Source organism: Eschrichtius robustus, chromosome 3, assembly GCF_028021215.1.
Source record: "Eschrichtius robustus isolate mEscRob2 chromosome 3, mEscRob2.pri, whole genome shotgun sequence".
Classification (NCBI taxonomy): Eukaryota; Metazoa; Chordata; class Mammalia; order Artiodactyla; family Eschrichtiidae; genus Eschrichtius; species Eschrichtius robustus.
Genome location: NC_090826.1, coordinates 168,124,393 through 168,138,344, shown reverse-complemented (window position 1 = coordinate 168,138,344; position 13,952 = coordinate 168,124,393). Strand labels below are relative to the sequence as shown.

Sequence of the window (13,952 nt, the reverse complement as noted above, 5' to 3'; positions counted from 1 at the left end):
TTGATTGAAGATCAAACTGTGTTCCATTTCAGCCATCGGGATGATAGATGGTCAGATGATCATTATGAAAGAGAGAAAAGAGAAGTTGACTGGAACTTCCACAAGGACAGCTTTTTCTGTGACGTTCCAAGTGAGTGGCATCGTAGATGACAAACCTTTCAGAGTTTCCTGGGATTGAACATGACTGATATCCTAGACTATCAGGAGTAGGTGGCTGGTCACACAGCTTCACTGCTTCTATCATGCTGAAAGGGGTTTTAGCTTAATTAACTTGTAATTTTACTTCTCTAGGTCAGTCAACCACTAATCTGAGTTTATTTACCTAAAATTAAAAATTAATGAGAGATGATTGGGTTATATTCGGTTTTAAGAAAGATATAAATCTAATAAAATTCTTGACCTTGCCCCAAATCTCAAGGCATTTAAAAAATTCCTTGTACATTTTTTGGATTGAACCCTGAAATAATCTACAGTATTATCAAAAATTTATATCTAAATTTTTCATTCATTCAAAAAACCTATATTAATAGCCTTCTTGTGCCAGCCTTGTCATTAGACATTACAGGTAGCGAGATGAACAAAATAAAGTCCGGAGGTCCAAAGCTTGAATGCCTCAGGGACCTAGCTCATATATGAATGAGAAAAGTGAGCTGGGTTAAGAATGCAGGAAGTGATGGTGATTGAGGAGAATGCAGCAGAATGTGGCCTTGAAAAAACGAGGGCCCAAAGATTGTAAGAAATTCCCAGAGGCCAGGAATCCAGATTTCAATGTGGAATCACCAGATCTATAAATGTTGGCAGCAAATTCACTAAATAAAATTCGCTGTAGCCTAGAGTCAGCCTGGTCTCTGTGCAGCTGCCAGGAAGGAGGAGTTCACGGCCTCAAGGAAACATGTGTCACTTTGAAAGTCATTGATTAGCCCTCATGGTTACGGATGAGGAATTGCAGTAACTCCAGTTTCTGATTAAGTGAATATTAACATTGAAGCTCTTCTGGTTTCAGCTTTTTGTTGTTGCTGTTGAAAATCCTTCTAAAATATGTTTTTTCCCTATCTTCTTAGTAAGATCACTAGAGGACCTGATTGGGTCTTTGATATTTCTAGATCTTGTCAAACCTCAGGGTCTTTATTTGTCTTGAAGACAAGAGTTTACTAAAGAAAACTTCGTGACCATGAGGTTTTTCATGTAATAAAGCTTTATTCATAAATTTGCAAATTGATTTTCTTTGTCAGCACCATTAGGCATTTTAGATCATATAAAACGAATCTACTCTGTTTCAGTTGGTTCATATTAATTTTTTTAATGGCTGAGGAAGCAGAAACAGTACTTACTGAGCACCCATTTTTCAGTACTGCATTTAATTCTCACACCTATTTGGGAAAGTGTTGCTGTCTTTATTTTACAGATGAGGAACCAAACCAAGGCTCAGAGAAGTTGTTAGTTGCCTAAGATCATCCAGCTAGTAGATGACAGAACCTGGCTACACCCAGTTCTAACTCTGAAGACCATGCTCTTTCCAGGATATCACACAACCTCCCTTATTCAGAAACATATTTTGTATTAGTATAATTTTCAAAATGTTTCTTCTAGAACTCTGAACACTCAACCAGAATGAGTAGTATGTCTGTGATCCTGGCCAGCGTTCTGTGTTTAGTTGACTGTTTTTAGTGCTTTTAAGCTGGTCACTTGCCGTCTTTGCTCTCTAGTTAGCTGCCAAAGAGGACATCCTTATAATCCATTCTTGATATTCCCTGGTGCATCGTTCTTTGATTTTATATACCATTGGGGTGGTGTGTTGTGAAATTAAGAGGGAGGTGTTCAGTTGATTTTCTGCTGAAAGTTCTTACGGATTGCTCTTCCTAATTACAGTCTGATCAGAACTAGATATGTTACATAACTACTACGATTTTTAAGATACAGTGAGTAGACAAAGGCTTTGAGCTAAAGCAGTATTATAGCGTTACTCTTTAAAATTTTTTTACATTTTTGTCCTGGAGTTTAATGAAAGACAGGATTCACTACTGCTAATGAATTGCCCAGGTGGTTTCCCAGTTTGAATTATTTCTGAACGCTGAGTCTTCTGAAATAAATGAATAATTTATAAACCTTTTTCTTTTTTTTTTTTCTCCTATCACCAGGTGACCGATATTCCAGAGTAGTATTTACTTCAGCTGGAGGGGAGACATTGTGGAATTTACCTGCAATTAAATCAATGTGCAATGTAGATAATTCAAGGGTATGTAAAGTAAAACTGAAATATGTTTAGCACAAATAAGGTTATACTTTTGAAACTCCTTTTACTGCTGACCCTGGTGCCTGATCAGATGAAAGCATTCAAGTGGCTTACCTACCGAGGAGTAAACACCAGCAGAGTGGCTTCGCATTCTTTCGGATCCCAGGATCAAAGTGTCTCTGCTTCCCCACCTTTAAGACAAACCATCTTCCTTAATAAAGAACTCTTTTTCTTTCCCACTCATGTTCTTTGTCCGTGATAGTCTTTTGTATTATTTCACAGCTTATTTCCTTTCAGGATAATAGTTAAGCCTTTTTTTTTTCTTCTTTTGTTGTATTTTCTCTTCCTAATCTAGTTTCATTGTTCACTCCATTTTCCTCCTGAGGCGATTGTCAGCATCTTAATGATGCAATGAAATGCTCACCTTTCTGGCAATCAATAGGTCATTTGGGCCGATGACCTCAAAGGAAAATTTAGGGCACAGGCTAGGAAAGGGGACATCAAAGGGCATAAATACAGTATCTATGGAAATGGCCAAAGTAATCCAATCCAGATTGTTCCGAACTCTAAACACCTGGCTGCTTTACAAGACAGAAAGATGCAAGAAGACAGCGCCAGAAAGTGTAAAGTCACCTACCGAGCTTGGAAGAGCTGTCAATTTCATGTGTTCAGAGGTAGTTTCTCCAAGTAGAAACTGCTGTCTGATGTCACTAATGGCCTTGCCCAAGCACAGTAACCAGGTAGAAAAGGAACTCGTGTTCTTAGCATAATTCTAAAATGGAAAATCACTGGTCAGTTGAAAAATCTAATCACATGCCCTGCTAAGAGCTAGACTGACAATCCAGTGCAATGACCTGTTCTATCAACAGGGCTTCTTAATGGAACAGGAGGTAGAAAGGACTCTGAGATAACCCACAGACCAGCATCTCACTGTGCTGATATAAGTACCTTCTGAGAACTGAGTGGCTTACCAACTAGGTCACCTAGTTGGTTGGTCCCAGATCTCCTGACTTTATTCTTCATTCTGAAATGCTCTTTATATATTTTGAAAATAACTTTTACGTTGATTAGGATATCGGGATTTTCTGTGAGTGACATCTTGTCTCTGTGCAGCTCCAAATAGACCAAAGTCACAAACTATCTATAAACAACCCAAAGTTTCTTCATCAGTGGTCAATTTTTATTTGTCATATTTTCTTCTGTTCTACAGCTATCAGTAGGTTATTTAGAGGCTATGGACATACTTCTCCTTGTTGTGGATTACAACCCTTCTCATACAGAAGGTTAACTCTAAAGTAGTGTATATGTAGAGCACTTGCTATGTGCAAGGCATTATGCTGGGTACTTAACTTCTCTCACAATGGACCTGTGACCTTGGAATAACACCATTTTTTTTTTATTGGAGTAAAATTGCTTTACAATGTTGTGTTAGTTTCTGCTGTACAATGAAGTGAATCAGCTGTATGTATACCTATATCCCTTCCCTCTTGGACCTCCCTCCCCCTCTCCCCTGCCATCTAGGTCATCACAGAGCACCAAGCTGAGCTCCCGGTGCTATACAGCAGGTTCCCACTAGTTATCTATTTTACACATGGTAGTGTATTTATGTCAAACCTAATCTCCCAATTCATCCCACCCTCCCCTTCCCCCTCTGTGTCCACATGTCCATTCTCTACATCTACATCTCTATTCCTGCCCTACAAAAGGTTCATCTGTACCATTTTTCTAGATTCCACATATATGTGTTAATATACATTTTAACAGATGAGCAGTTAAGTTTACAGAAATTAAGCCAGTCTGGTTACTTTATAATCACACCTTGGATGAGAACAGTTCATTAACTTCTATACCTCTTAGATCTCATTATTCTACCCTTGCAGTTAATCTTGAGACCTTCCCTCCCTTGAAGACACTAGAGTGATTGAATTCACTCAGTTGATTAAAGCTGATGTTTATTGAGTGTTGTTAATATTTGTCAGGAAGTGTTCCAAACACTTTAATGAATTATTTCGTTTAATCCTCATGACAGTGTTAGGAATGAAGCACTATTATTTTGCCTATTTTATAGATGAGAAAAGTTCACACAGGTGGCAAGTGGCAGATGCAGGATTTCAACCCAGCCAAGTCTAATTCCAGAGTCTGTGCCTTTACCCACCATTCTTTATGCTTCCATAATGCAGATTACCACTCCCCCTATTTGTGTGTTGCCTTGTTTGACTGTATTTACCATTTCCCACTCAACTGAACCTCAAAGAATCATCATGGCCTAAAATAAGTATACTTTTTAAAAAGATCCAGCAATTTATTCTATGAATACATGTTAGACTCTTATGGACTCAAAAGCCAGTAAGCAGTACTGTGCCATTATAGCTTTCATAAGTGAAAACAGTATATTATTTTATATATATTTCAGATGATAAAAATCAGCATCAATAGGTAGCTTACAAAAAGGTATACAGAAAGGATAAGATAAAGAAGTTGAATGAATTACATGAAGGGACAATAATGGGAGGAAAATAATAAAGCTAAGGATGAGATTGAACACAGAATAATGCATACCCCACAATTCTGTATATTTGAGCGGTGGTGAGCTTCAAACTTGTCTCTAACCTCCCTGGCAGCCAGAGCAAAAAGGAATTCATGATCAGAGACAAAAGTCACTTAAATAGAGTAACAAATGTGTTTTTTAGAAGAAGCCCATCTTTTCCTCACACTAAGACAGGAAAGGATTGTTCCCATAGGCTTCATAAAAGAAGTGTGATGTTGTGAAAAAGTTCTTAGCAGGTTTACGAGAGGTACAATATTGATTCTTAGTTGGTTTGTAAACCATATCTCAAGTAGGTTGGTAGCAGGAAAACATTATAGCAGAAGCATTTCTACAGGGATAAAGCAATGAAAGCTAAATACGGAGTTTCTAATGGTTTGGCTTGATGCATTTGCAAAATTTAGACTATCAAAAAGAATAGATGTCTGCTTGTCTGAGTTTTTTTTCCTACTGGGCTCATAATAAGGATTGGATAGCTGTGAGTTCAAGTCTGTAATCCCTGGCAGGAACATAACAATTTGTGATCCTCTTGTGAAAATTTGAGGAACAGACCCAAGACACGTACATCTGAATGAATGGTCAAGCCAATTGTAGATCCACACCAATAAATGAATAAACAGAATCAAGGCCCCCAAATACTACCTCAAGGAGCATGGTTGTAATTTTAACTTTTTAAATTAAATACTTTTTTTCCAGTTGCAAATGCCCTTGTATTCTAGTCTCAAACTCTGCTCTGAACCCAGAATGACATATGTTTCTCATAGAGATAATGTATTCAGTGATATCTTAAATAATAACTATTGGTCAACAGTTCAGATTTCAGATTGTTACTGTACTTTTTTGAGTCTCCCAGCTCAAGACCCTTTGAGGATTTTTATTTGTTATGACGGTTTGAGCAAAATGTGTCCTGAGGCTACTTGGCAGTCTTTCCCTTTTTTCCCCCCTCAAATCCTAGCTATTGTACCTAACCACTTGGTTATTAACAACTATCAAGTTGAATGGGACACACACCAAATGGTACAGAGCAGAAGAGCTTAATTGTTGGTGGGTTGACTCCAGAAAGCATCTGGTAATCAGTGCAATGTCACGAGACCAGGTCTTTCAGTGGTCGCCTGCCTGTGTTGATAATACATTGAGTTCAAATTCCAGATCCCATTTAAATTACATGCCACTTATAGTTCAGATGGGCACTGGTTTCCAGAGTGAAGAGCTTCTGTTTCTGATGCTGCGTCTACCTCCTCACAGAAATGCTTGTTTTCTTAGACTCTTTCAAAAGGAGCCTCAGTTGACTCCCCTGATCTTCTTCATTACTTTTTTCTGCACTTTGACATTCCTACGGGACACACTGGCAGAGAGTCATTAGTAACAAAGAAGTGTGTGTCTCTAATCTTGACTCTGCTGGAAGCCCTTTACCCTATTTCTTAGTCTTTACATAGTGTAGATGTTGGAGCTCAGAGGAATCAGCTTATAGAAGGGATTTGAAATTTGGTGCCTAAGACCCTTTTTACTCAGGTAGCTTTTGTGGACAGCTGGAATGCCCCCCTCAGACGCTTAGAGGACCCCAGAAATGTGTTTCCTGATGCTTGTTTTAAAGAGAGCTGTGGAGCCCTTGCTTTCTTCTTCCTCTCTAGGCTCCCTTCAACTTTCAATACATGAGGAACTTGGTCACGTGGGGAAGGAGTGTCTAGCAGTTGATTGAACCTGGTTTTAAGGGCCTAATTTTCTTCCCTTTATTCTTTCCTTAGCTTCTTAGCATATCTCCAACTTGGCCATTAGTTTTGAAAGTTAAGGTATCATTTAAAACTCTGCTGGTTTCTTCTTTTTCTCTCCTCTTCCTTTGCTCTTATTTGAAGCCAACTCCACCCCTGCTACTATCTAACTAGGGAAGTGTGCAAAGACGTGTTATCACCACATAAGCAAAATGATCCCTAAAAATCGCGTTTGTGAATACCTAGAATGAAAAGGGCATTACTCATAAGAGTTGCAAGAAATTGCTCTCATTATCTCCATCCTTATTTTTATAAACTTCAAAGATTTCAAAATCATTCCTGTCAATCCCTTTCCCAAGAATATGGCAAAGATGTAGCTGCCTCCTGCATAAAGATACACCTGCTTGCCAAGCTCTTTAAGCTCCACAATATAAAATATGACTCTGTGTTGAGTTACCTCAGTCCCAGATGACTAAGTTGTGCCGTTATCCCATCGCACTTACAGACTTTGGCACTCTGTCCACAGGTTCACATAGACCCTTACACATAATATGCTGCTTCTCATGTTGAATTGTAGCGGTTTGTTTTCTTGTCTGATTTCCCTGCCTCACTGTGAGCCACTTGAGGGCGGGACCACTTTGCCTTATTTGTCTTGATAGGTGCTCAATAAATACTTTTCCTTTTGGATGGTTGGATGGACGGATGGATGGATGGATGGATGGGGACATACTCCCTGAAAGCCTAGACAATCCTTGAGCTCCATTCCTTTATATTCAGGGCACTGGCATCCAACTCAGGATAAATGTCTTCTCTCTGTCCTTATTTCTTACCCCATAAAAGAGTCCTCAAAAACTGTTTTCCAAAGGTTGTACATCAGCCGTCACCTTTGAATGTGAGGACTGGCCCTCCAGAGGCTCATTAGCATTTATTTTTGATAGCAGCCATCAAAGTAGTATTTAGTCTGTGTTTGTCATGTCCAACTTTTTAATCTTTGGTCAGATACACACATAAAAAACCCCTGCAATTCTTTGAAAGGGTTATTCAAGGACAGAATTCTGTGCTTTCTTTTCCAGTTTTAGCTGGCAACCCTATTTCCTTTATCTTTGGCTTTTGGTTATTTGAGCAAGTACAAATATGTTCCTTCTAGCTGATAGTGGGTTTTGTAATGGATACAGTTCATTTTCTTCCATCTGAAAACTGTCAGACATTGGGGTTGCATTACCTTTCTTTCAGTTCACCAGGCTGACCCCAGGGACTTGCCTGGTATTTCTTTGTGGGGTAAACCTGGTTATCTGAGAGGTGCTATTCCAGGGTTTCCTGTTATTTATTAGGTGGTTCAGTTTCCCCTGAGTTAGCACATGTGAATATTTTTACCTAGAAACAATTAAATATTAATTATCTTATTTTATGAAATGTCAAGTAATTATCGCTCTTTTAAAATGAGCTTAAAAATTAAACCTTTGCTAAAATCAACATTATTTTAGTACACTTGTATAATAACCCTTTGACTCATTTTTCTTTACCCCCAATAGAGTAGCTTAAAAAAAAAAAAAAACCCAACTTTTTATTATGGAAATTTTCCAACAGAGGCAAAAGTAGAATAGTAGAATGAATCCCTATGTGCAGGTCACCCAACTTCAGCAATTCCCAATACGTGGCCAATCTCCTTTCATCTACACCTTGCCCCTGCAGAATAAGTCCCAGTAAAGTGTCTTCATAGCCAAGTTACTAGTAACTTGGTTCTTGGATAAGCCAAAGTTCTAAAGAGGTGAATTGTGCCAACTTCTCTTCTACTTTGAGAAAATATTTCAATGCATGATTGATAAAGCCTACTTTAATAAAAGGGAAAGGGTGGTTTTAATCTTATTAGAAAAAAAAGATACTCATGCCCTTCTTGAACTTTGGAGTTTCTTCCCTGGAACAACCTTTGGTAAATAGAGATGAGAGAAAGTGATAGGAGTGGGTCGTCTTTAGCCCTGGCACTTCCAGAGAAGTCTCTGGACAGGCTCAAGAGCAGGGGGATATTTCTTATTCTCACCCTCAGGGAAGAGGGGCCATTTGTAATTTATAGATTTTTAAGATGATGGGATTGTGCAGGCTTCACTCTAATCTTAGCAATGCCAGCTTTGACATTGGAACAAATTTCAATTTTCTATAACAAGAACAGCCATAAGAAGGAAAGCCTTCTCCAGGAATAGTGTTCTAAATGAAATACTGTCCATGTTAAATCCAGAATTGTTATACTTACTAATATGCAGCAGACCCCTGTTTACCAAAACAGAAAGTTCCCCAAAAGGAGGGAGTTAGCCAACTTGAATAAACTTTGAAAGATGTGGAAGAAATAATTAAATTCCTACTGAAGTATTTTATTACTTTTATATGTTTATTTAAGATCATATATATATGTGTATATATATATATATATACACACATATAATTTTAATTTACAAACATTTTCCCCCTCTACTCATATATCAGGAAACAATTTTATTCCAGGTTTTTCATGCGTCTTTGGCATCACTCCTCTGATATCACCAGAATCACTTTTTTGAGTCTGACAGTTATCTAGAGAATATCATCTTTGCCTCCAAGTTGATTGAAATATAGTACCTTTGTCACCAAAAATTTCATGCTGATTACCAGAAATTTTAGGCAAAGCCACAAATTCGTTTTATATATCAATTGGGCAATTGTTCTCTTAATTAATCCCATAGGTATACATACATAAGCTTCACAGCCTATCCATTTCATTGCTTTTTAAAGTGACTTTGAAACGGCTTGTTTACTAAAGAGGTGTTAATTTTACCTCCTTTTTGAAACCAAACTGGCATTGACTGAAATTGTTTCACACTTGTATGTCATCCCCAAATAGGAGTTCGTTGTTCAAAAGGAAGTAACCTAGTGAGCCCTCTGCAGCAGAAGAGAGCAGATCTGGGGGGAAATCTCACCTTGTGTTCAAACTGATACCTAATTCAGAGGATGATTCTATAACTTCTGTAACTTTCCTGTCCCTCAAGGCCACCGTCATTCAGACCTTTCTGTGAACTGATTTTAAACGTCAGTTCTTCCGCGTGTCTCTGTCTCTGCAGATCAGAGCTCATCCCCAGTTTGGTGATCTCTGCCAGAGGACCACAGCTGCTTCCTGCTGCCCCAGCTGGACGCTGGGGAACTACATCGCTATTCTGAACAACAGATCATCCTGCCAGAAAATCGTCGAGCGAGACGTTTCTCATACCTTGAAGCTACTTCGGACCTGCGCCAAACACTACCAGAACGGCACCCTGGAGCCAGACTGCTGGGACATGGCAGCCCGGAGGAAGGACCAGCTCAAGTGCACCAACGTGCCACGGAAATGTACCAAGTACAATGCTGTGTACCAGATCCTCCACTACTTGGTGGACAAAGACTTTCTGGCCCCAAAGACAGCCGACTACACACCCGCTTTAAAGTACAGCATGCTCTTCTCGCCCACAGAGAAAGGGGAGAGCATGATGAACATTTACTTGGACAACTTCGAAAACTGGAACGCTTCCGACGGCGTCACCACCATCACCGGGATTGAGTTTGGGATCAAGCACAGTTTATTTCAGGATTATCTTCTGATGGATACTGTGTATCCTGCCATCGCCATCGTGATCGTCCTTTCAGTCATGTGTGTCTACACCAAGTCCATGTTTATCACTCTGATGACCATGTTTGCCGTCATCAGTTCCTTGATCGTGTCCTATTTTCTCTACCGCGTGGTGTTTAACTTTGAATTTTTCCCTTTTATGAACCTCACCGCACTCATTATTTTGGTGGGCATTGGAGCGGATGATGCCTTTGTCCTGTGTGACGTCTGGAACTACACCAAATTTGACAAGCCTCACGCGGAAACCTCAGAGACAGTGAGCGTCACGCTGCAACACGCCGCCCTCTCCATGTTCGTCACCAGTTTTACCACGGCGGCTGCCTTTTACGCGAACTACGTGAGCAATATCACAGCCATCAGATGCTTTGGGGTATACGCGGGGACAGCTATACTGGTGAATTACGTTTTGATGGTCACATGGCTTCCGGCCGTGGTTGTCCTGCACGAGCGGTATCTTCTCAATATCTTCAGTTGCTTCAAGAAGCCCCAGCAGCAAATATACGATAACAAAAGCTGCTGGACAGCGGCCTGTCAGAAGTGCCACAAAGTCCTTTTTGCCATCTCGGAAGCGTCTCGAATTTTTTTTGAAAAAGTATTGCCGTGCATCGTCATTAAGTTTCGCTACCTATGGCTGGTCTGGTTCCTGGCCTTAACTGTGGGCGGGGCCTACATCGTCTGCATAAACCCAAAGATGAAGTTGCCCTCTTTGGAGCTGTCCGAGTTCCAGGTGTTCAGGTCGTCCCACCCTTTTGAACGTTACGACGCCGAGTACAAAAAGCTTTTCATGTTCGAGCGCGTCCACCACGGAGAGGAGCTCCACATGCCCATCACGGTCATCTGGGGTGTGTCCCCAGAAGACAATGGCAACCCCCTAAACCCTAAGAGCAAAGGGAAGCTGACCTTAGACAGCGGCTTTAACATCGCCAGCCCAGCTTCCCAGGTCTGGATTTTGCAGTTCTGTCAAAAACTGAGAAATCAGACATTCTTTCACCAGACTGACGAACAGGACTTCACCAGCTGCTTCATTGAGACCTTCAAGCAGTGGATGGAAAACCAGGACTGCGACGAGCCTACCCTGTACCCGTGCTGCAGCCACTGGAGCTTCCCCTATAAGCAAGAGATTTTCGAACTGTGCATCAAGAGAGCCATCATGGAGCTGGAGAGGAGTACGGGCTACCATTTGGATAGCAAAACCCCAGGGCCGAGGTTTGATATCAATGATACCATCAGGGCAGTCGTGCTAGAGTTCCAAAGCACCTACCTCTTCACACTGGCTTACGAAAAGATGCATCAGTTTTATAAAGAGGTGGACTCGTGGATTTCCAACGAGCTGAGTTCTGCACCCGAGGGCCTCAGCCACGGCTGGTTTGTCAGCAATCTGGAGTTCTATGACCTCCAGGACAGCCTCTCCGACGGCACCCTCATCGCCATGGGGCTCTCCGTGGCCGTGGCCTTTAGCGTGATGCTGCTTACGACCTGGAACGTCATCATAAGCCTTTACGCCATCATTTCGATCGCCGGGACTATATTCGTCACCGTTGGTTCTCTCGTCCTGCTGGGCTGGGAGCTAAACGTTTTGGAGTCGGTCACTATTTCGGTTGCGGTCGGCCTGTCTGTAGACTTTGCCGTCCATTACGGGGTTGCTTACCGCTTGGCCCCGGATGCCGACCGAGAAGGGAAGGTGATCTTCTCTCTGAGTCGCATGGGCTCTGCCATTGCCATGGCCGCACTCACCACCTTCGTGGCTGGGGCCATGATGATGCCCTCCACGGTTCTGGCTTACACCCAGCTGGGCACCTTCATGATGCTCATCATGTGTATCAGCTGGGCTTTCGCCACCTTCTTTTTTCAGTGCATGTGCCGCTGCCTTGGGCCGCAGGGTACCTGTGGTCAGATTCCTTTACCTAAAAAACTCCAGTGCAGTGCCTTCTCCCACACCTTGTCGACAAGTCCTGGTGACAAGGGACAAAGCAAGACACACACCGTGAATGCTTATCATTTAGATCCCAGGGGCCAAAAAGCTGAAATGGAGCACGAGTTTTACGAATTAGAACCTCTGGCAGCCCACAGCTGTATGGCCTCCGAGAAGACCACTTACGAAGAGACCCACATCTGCTCTGAATTTTTCAACAGCCAGGCAAAGAATTTAGGGATGCCTGTACACGCAGCTTACAACAGCGAACTCAACAAAAGCACCAAACATGAAACCAGCTCTGCCTTGTTGCAGCCCTCTCTTGAACAGCACACCATGTGTCACTTCTTCTCTCTGAATCAGAGATGTAGCTGCCCAAATGCCTACAAACCTTTGAAATATGGCCTGCCGTCTTGCCAGCAGATGGGTGACTGCTTGTGCCACCATTGCGCTCCGACTGCCAGCAGCTTCATGCACGTCCAGAACGGCCTGGCCCCTCTGAAGGCTGCACACCAGGCCCCCGAGGGCTTCGTGCATCCCATCCCACACATCCACCACTGTCCCTGCCTACAGGGCAGAGTGAAACCTCCTGGAATGCAGAATTCTCTGCCCAGGAGTTTTTTCCACCACCCAGGTCAGCACATTCAGGCCCAAGAAAAACTCGGTAAGACCAGCGTACACAGTCTTCAGAGCCTAGAAGAGCATCTTCCAAAGATGGCAGAGCCGTCGTCACTGGTCTGCAGAAGCGCTGGAGCTTTACACAAAGCATGCTGTGCTCCTGAGAGTCACCAAAGGGGACTCTGTAAAGACAGAGACATCGGGAACGTGGAGGGCAGTGGAGGGGCTGCAAACAAGGACTCCAGTTCAGTGAGTCCGACTGACAAGGCAGAAAGGCAAGTGGAGCCAAGCCTGTCACAGACGGATGTCATCGTAAACTCACAACACTTAAATCAGAATGAACCCAAATTCATCTTTAACCATTTAATGGGGGAGGCTGGTTATAGGTCCTGCCCAAACAATCCACAAAGTTGTGGCAGAATTGTGAGAGTTAAGTGCAGTTCTGTGGACTGTCAAATACCAAACATTGAAGCCAACGTGCCTGCTGTATTAACACACTCGGAACTTTCTGGCGAAAGTTTGTTAATAAAAACACTTTAATAAATATTGTATTAAACCAGTGCCTCAATTGTTCCTTTGAAATGGAAGTCAAATCCAGAAGTTTAGAAAGGGAGTCCAAAAATACAGGAACAAGCATGTTTAACTTTGTCAAAAACCATGAGATATTTTTAGATTCCATATGAACAATCAACAAACTCACTTATCTAATAAGTGTTAGCCATTTGGAATTTTATATTTTCAAAAAGTACAGTTGTTTTTTTACATTTATACCCAGCTTGAAAAGTTATTGTCTCTCTCTCTCTAGCCTCTCATAGCAGTGAGTCAGAGATTTAGAGTTTGAATTATCTAGAACTTTCATTTCTGCTTGGCAGTTATATTTACCTGATACCCTTATTCTGGTGCCTTTGGTTGTCAGTAATAAGGACTTTTGATGGCTCAAAACAAACACTGATTTTAAGAGAGCTACTTCAGTTGGGCTCCAGTAACTAAACAACATTAAAATTTCTATTTTTGGTGAGGCTTCATTCAGAAATGAATCACCAAGCATTTAAATAGTGCATTCTACCTGTCTGCACGTGTAGACTTTACATGAAGCCAATGACCCATTTATATCCAAACTGGTGTCTTTTGTCCACATTAGCCAAAAGGTACAGTTGTTCCATGGTTACATCTACTCACCCAGGAATCATGGGCACCATGTTGTGTCAGGCGACAGTGATGTTAGTGTCACAGAAGGGAAAGCACAGATGAAGAGAGGTGATTACCTGAAATTGTGCTACATTTCTTTTTATTTTTTAAAATTC

At 41.5% G+C, this 13,952-nt stretch overlaps 1 protein-coding gene across 4 annotated transcripts in view; it reads left to right on the top strand.

Annotated features, from left to right (window-relative positions):
- DISP1 (dispatched RND transporter family member 1) overlaps window positions 1–13,202 on the top strand; it is a 213,047-nt gene extending 199,845 nt beyond the window's left edge. For all 4 annotated transcript variants that reach the window (XM_068541778.1, XM_068541779.1, XM_068541777.1 and 1 more), the window contains exons 6-8: window positions 33–130; window positions 2,139–2,236; window positions 9,577–13,202. In XM_068541778.1, coding sequence (XP_068397879.1) covers window positions 33–130; window positions 2,139–2,236; window positions 9,577–13,188 — 3,808 coding nt within the window. In that variant the 3' untranslated portion in view covers window positions 13,189–13,202. The remainder of the gene's footprint in view (window positions 1–32; window positions 131–2,138; window positions 2,237–9,576) is intronic.
- Window positions 13,203–13,952: the final 750 nt, after the last annotated feature.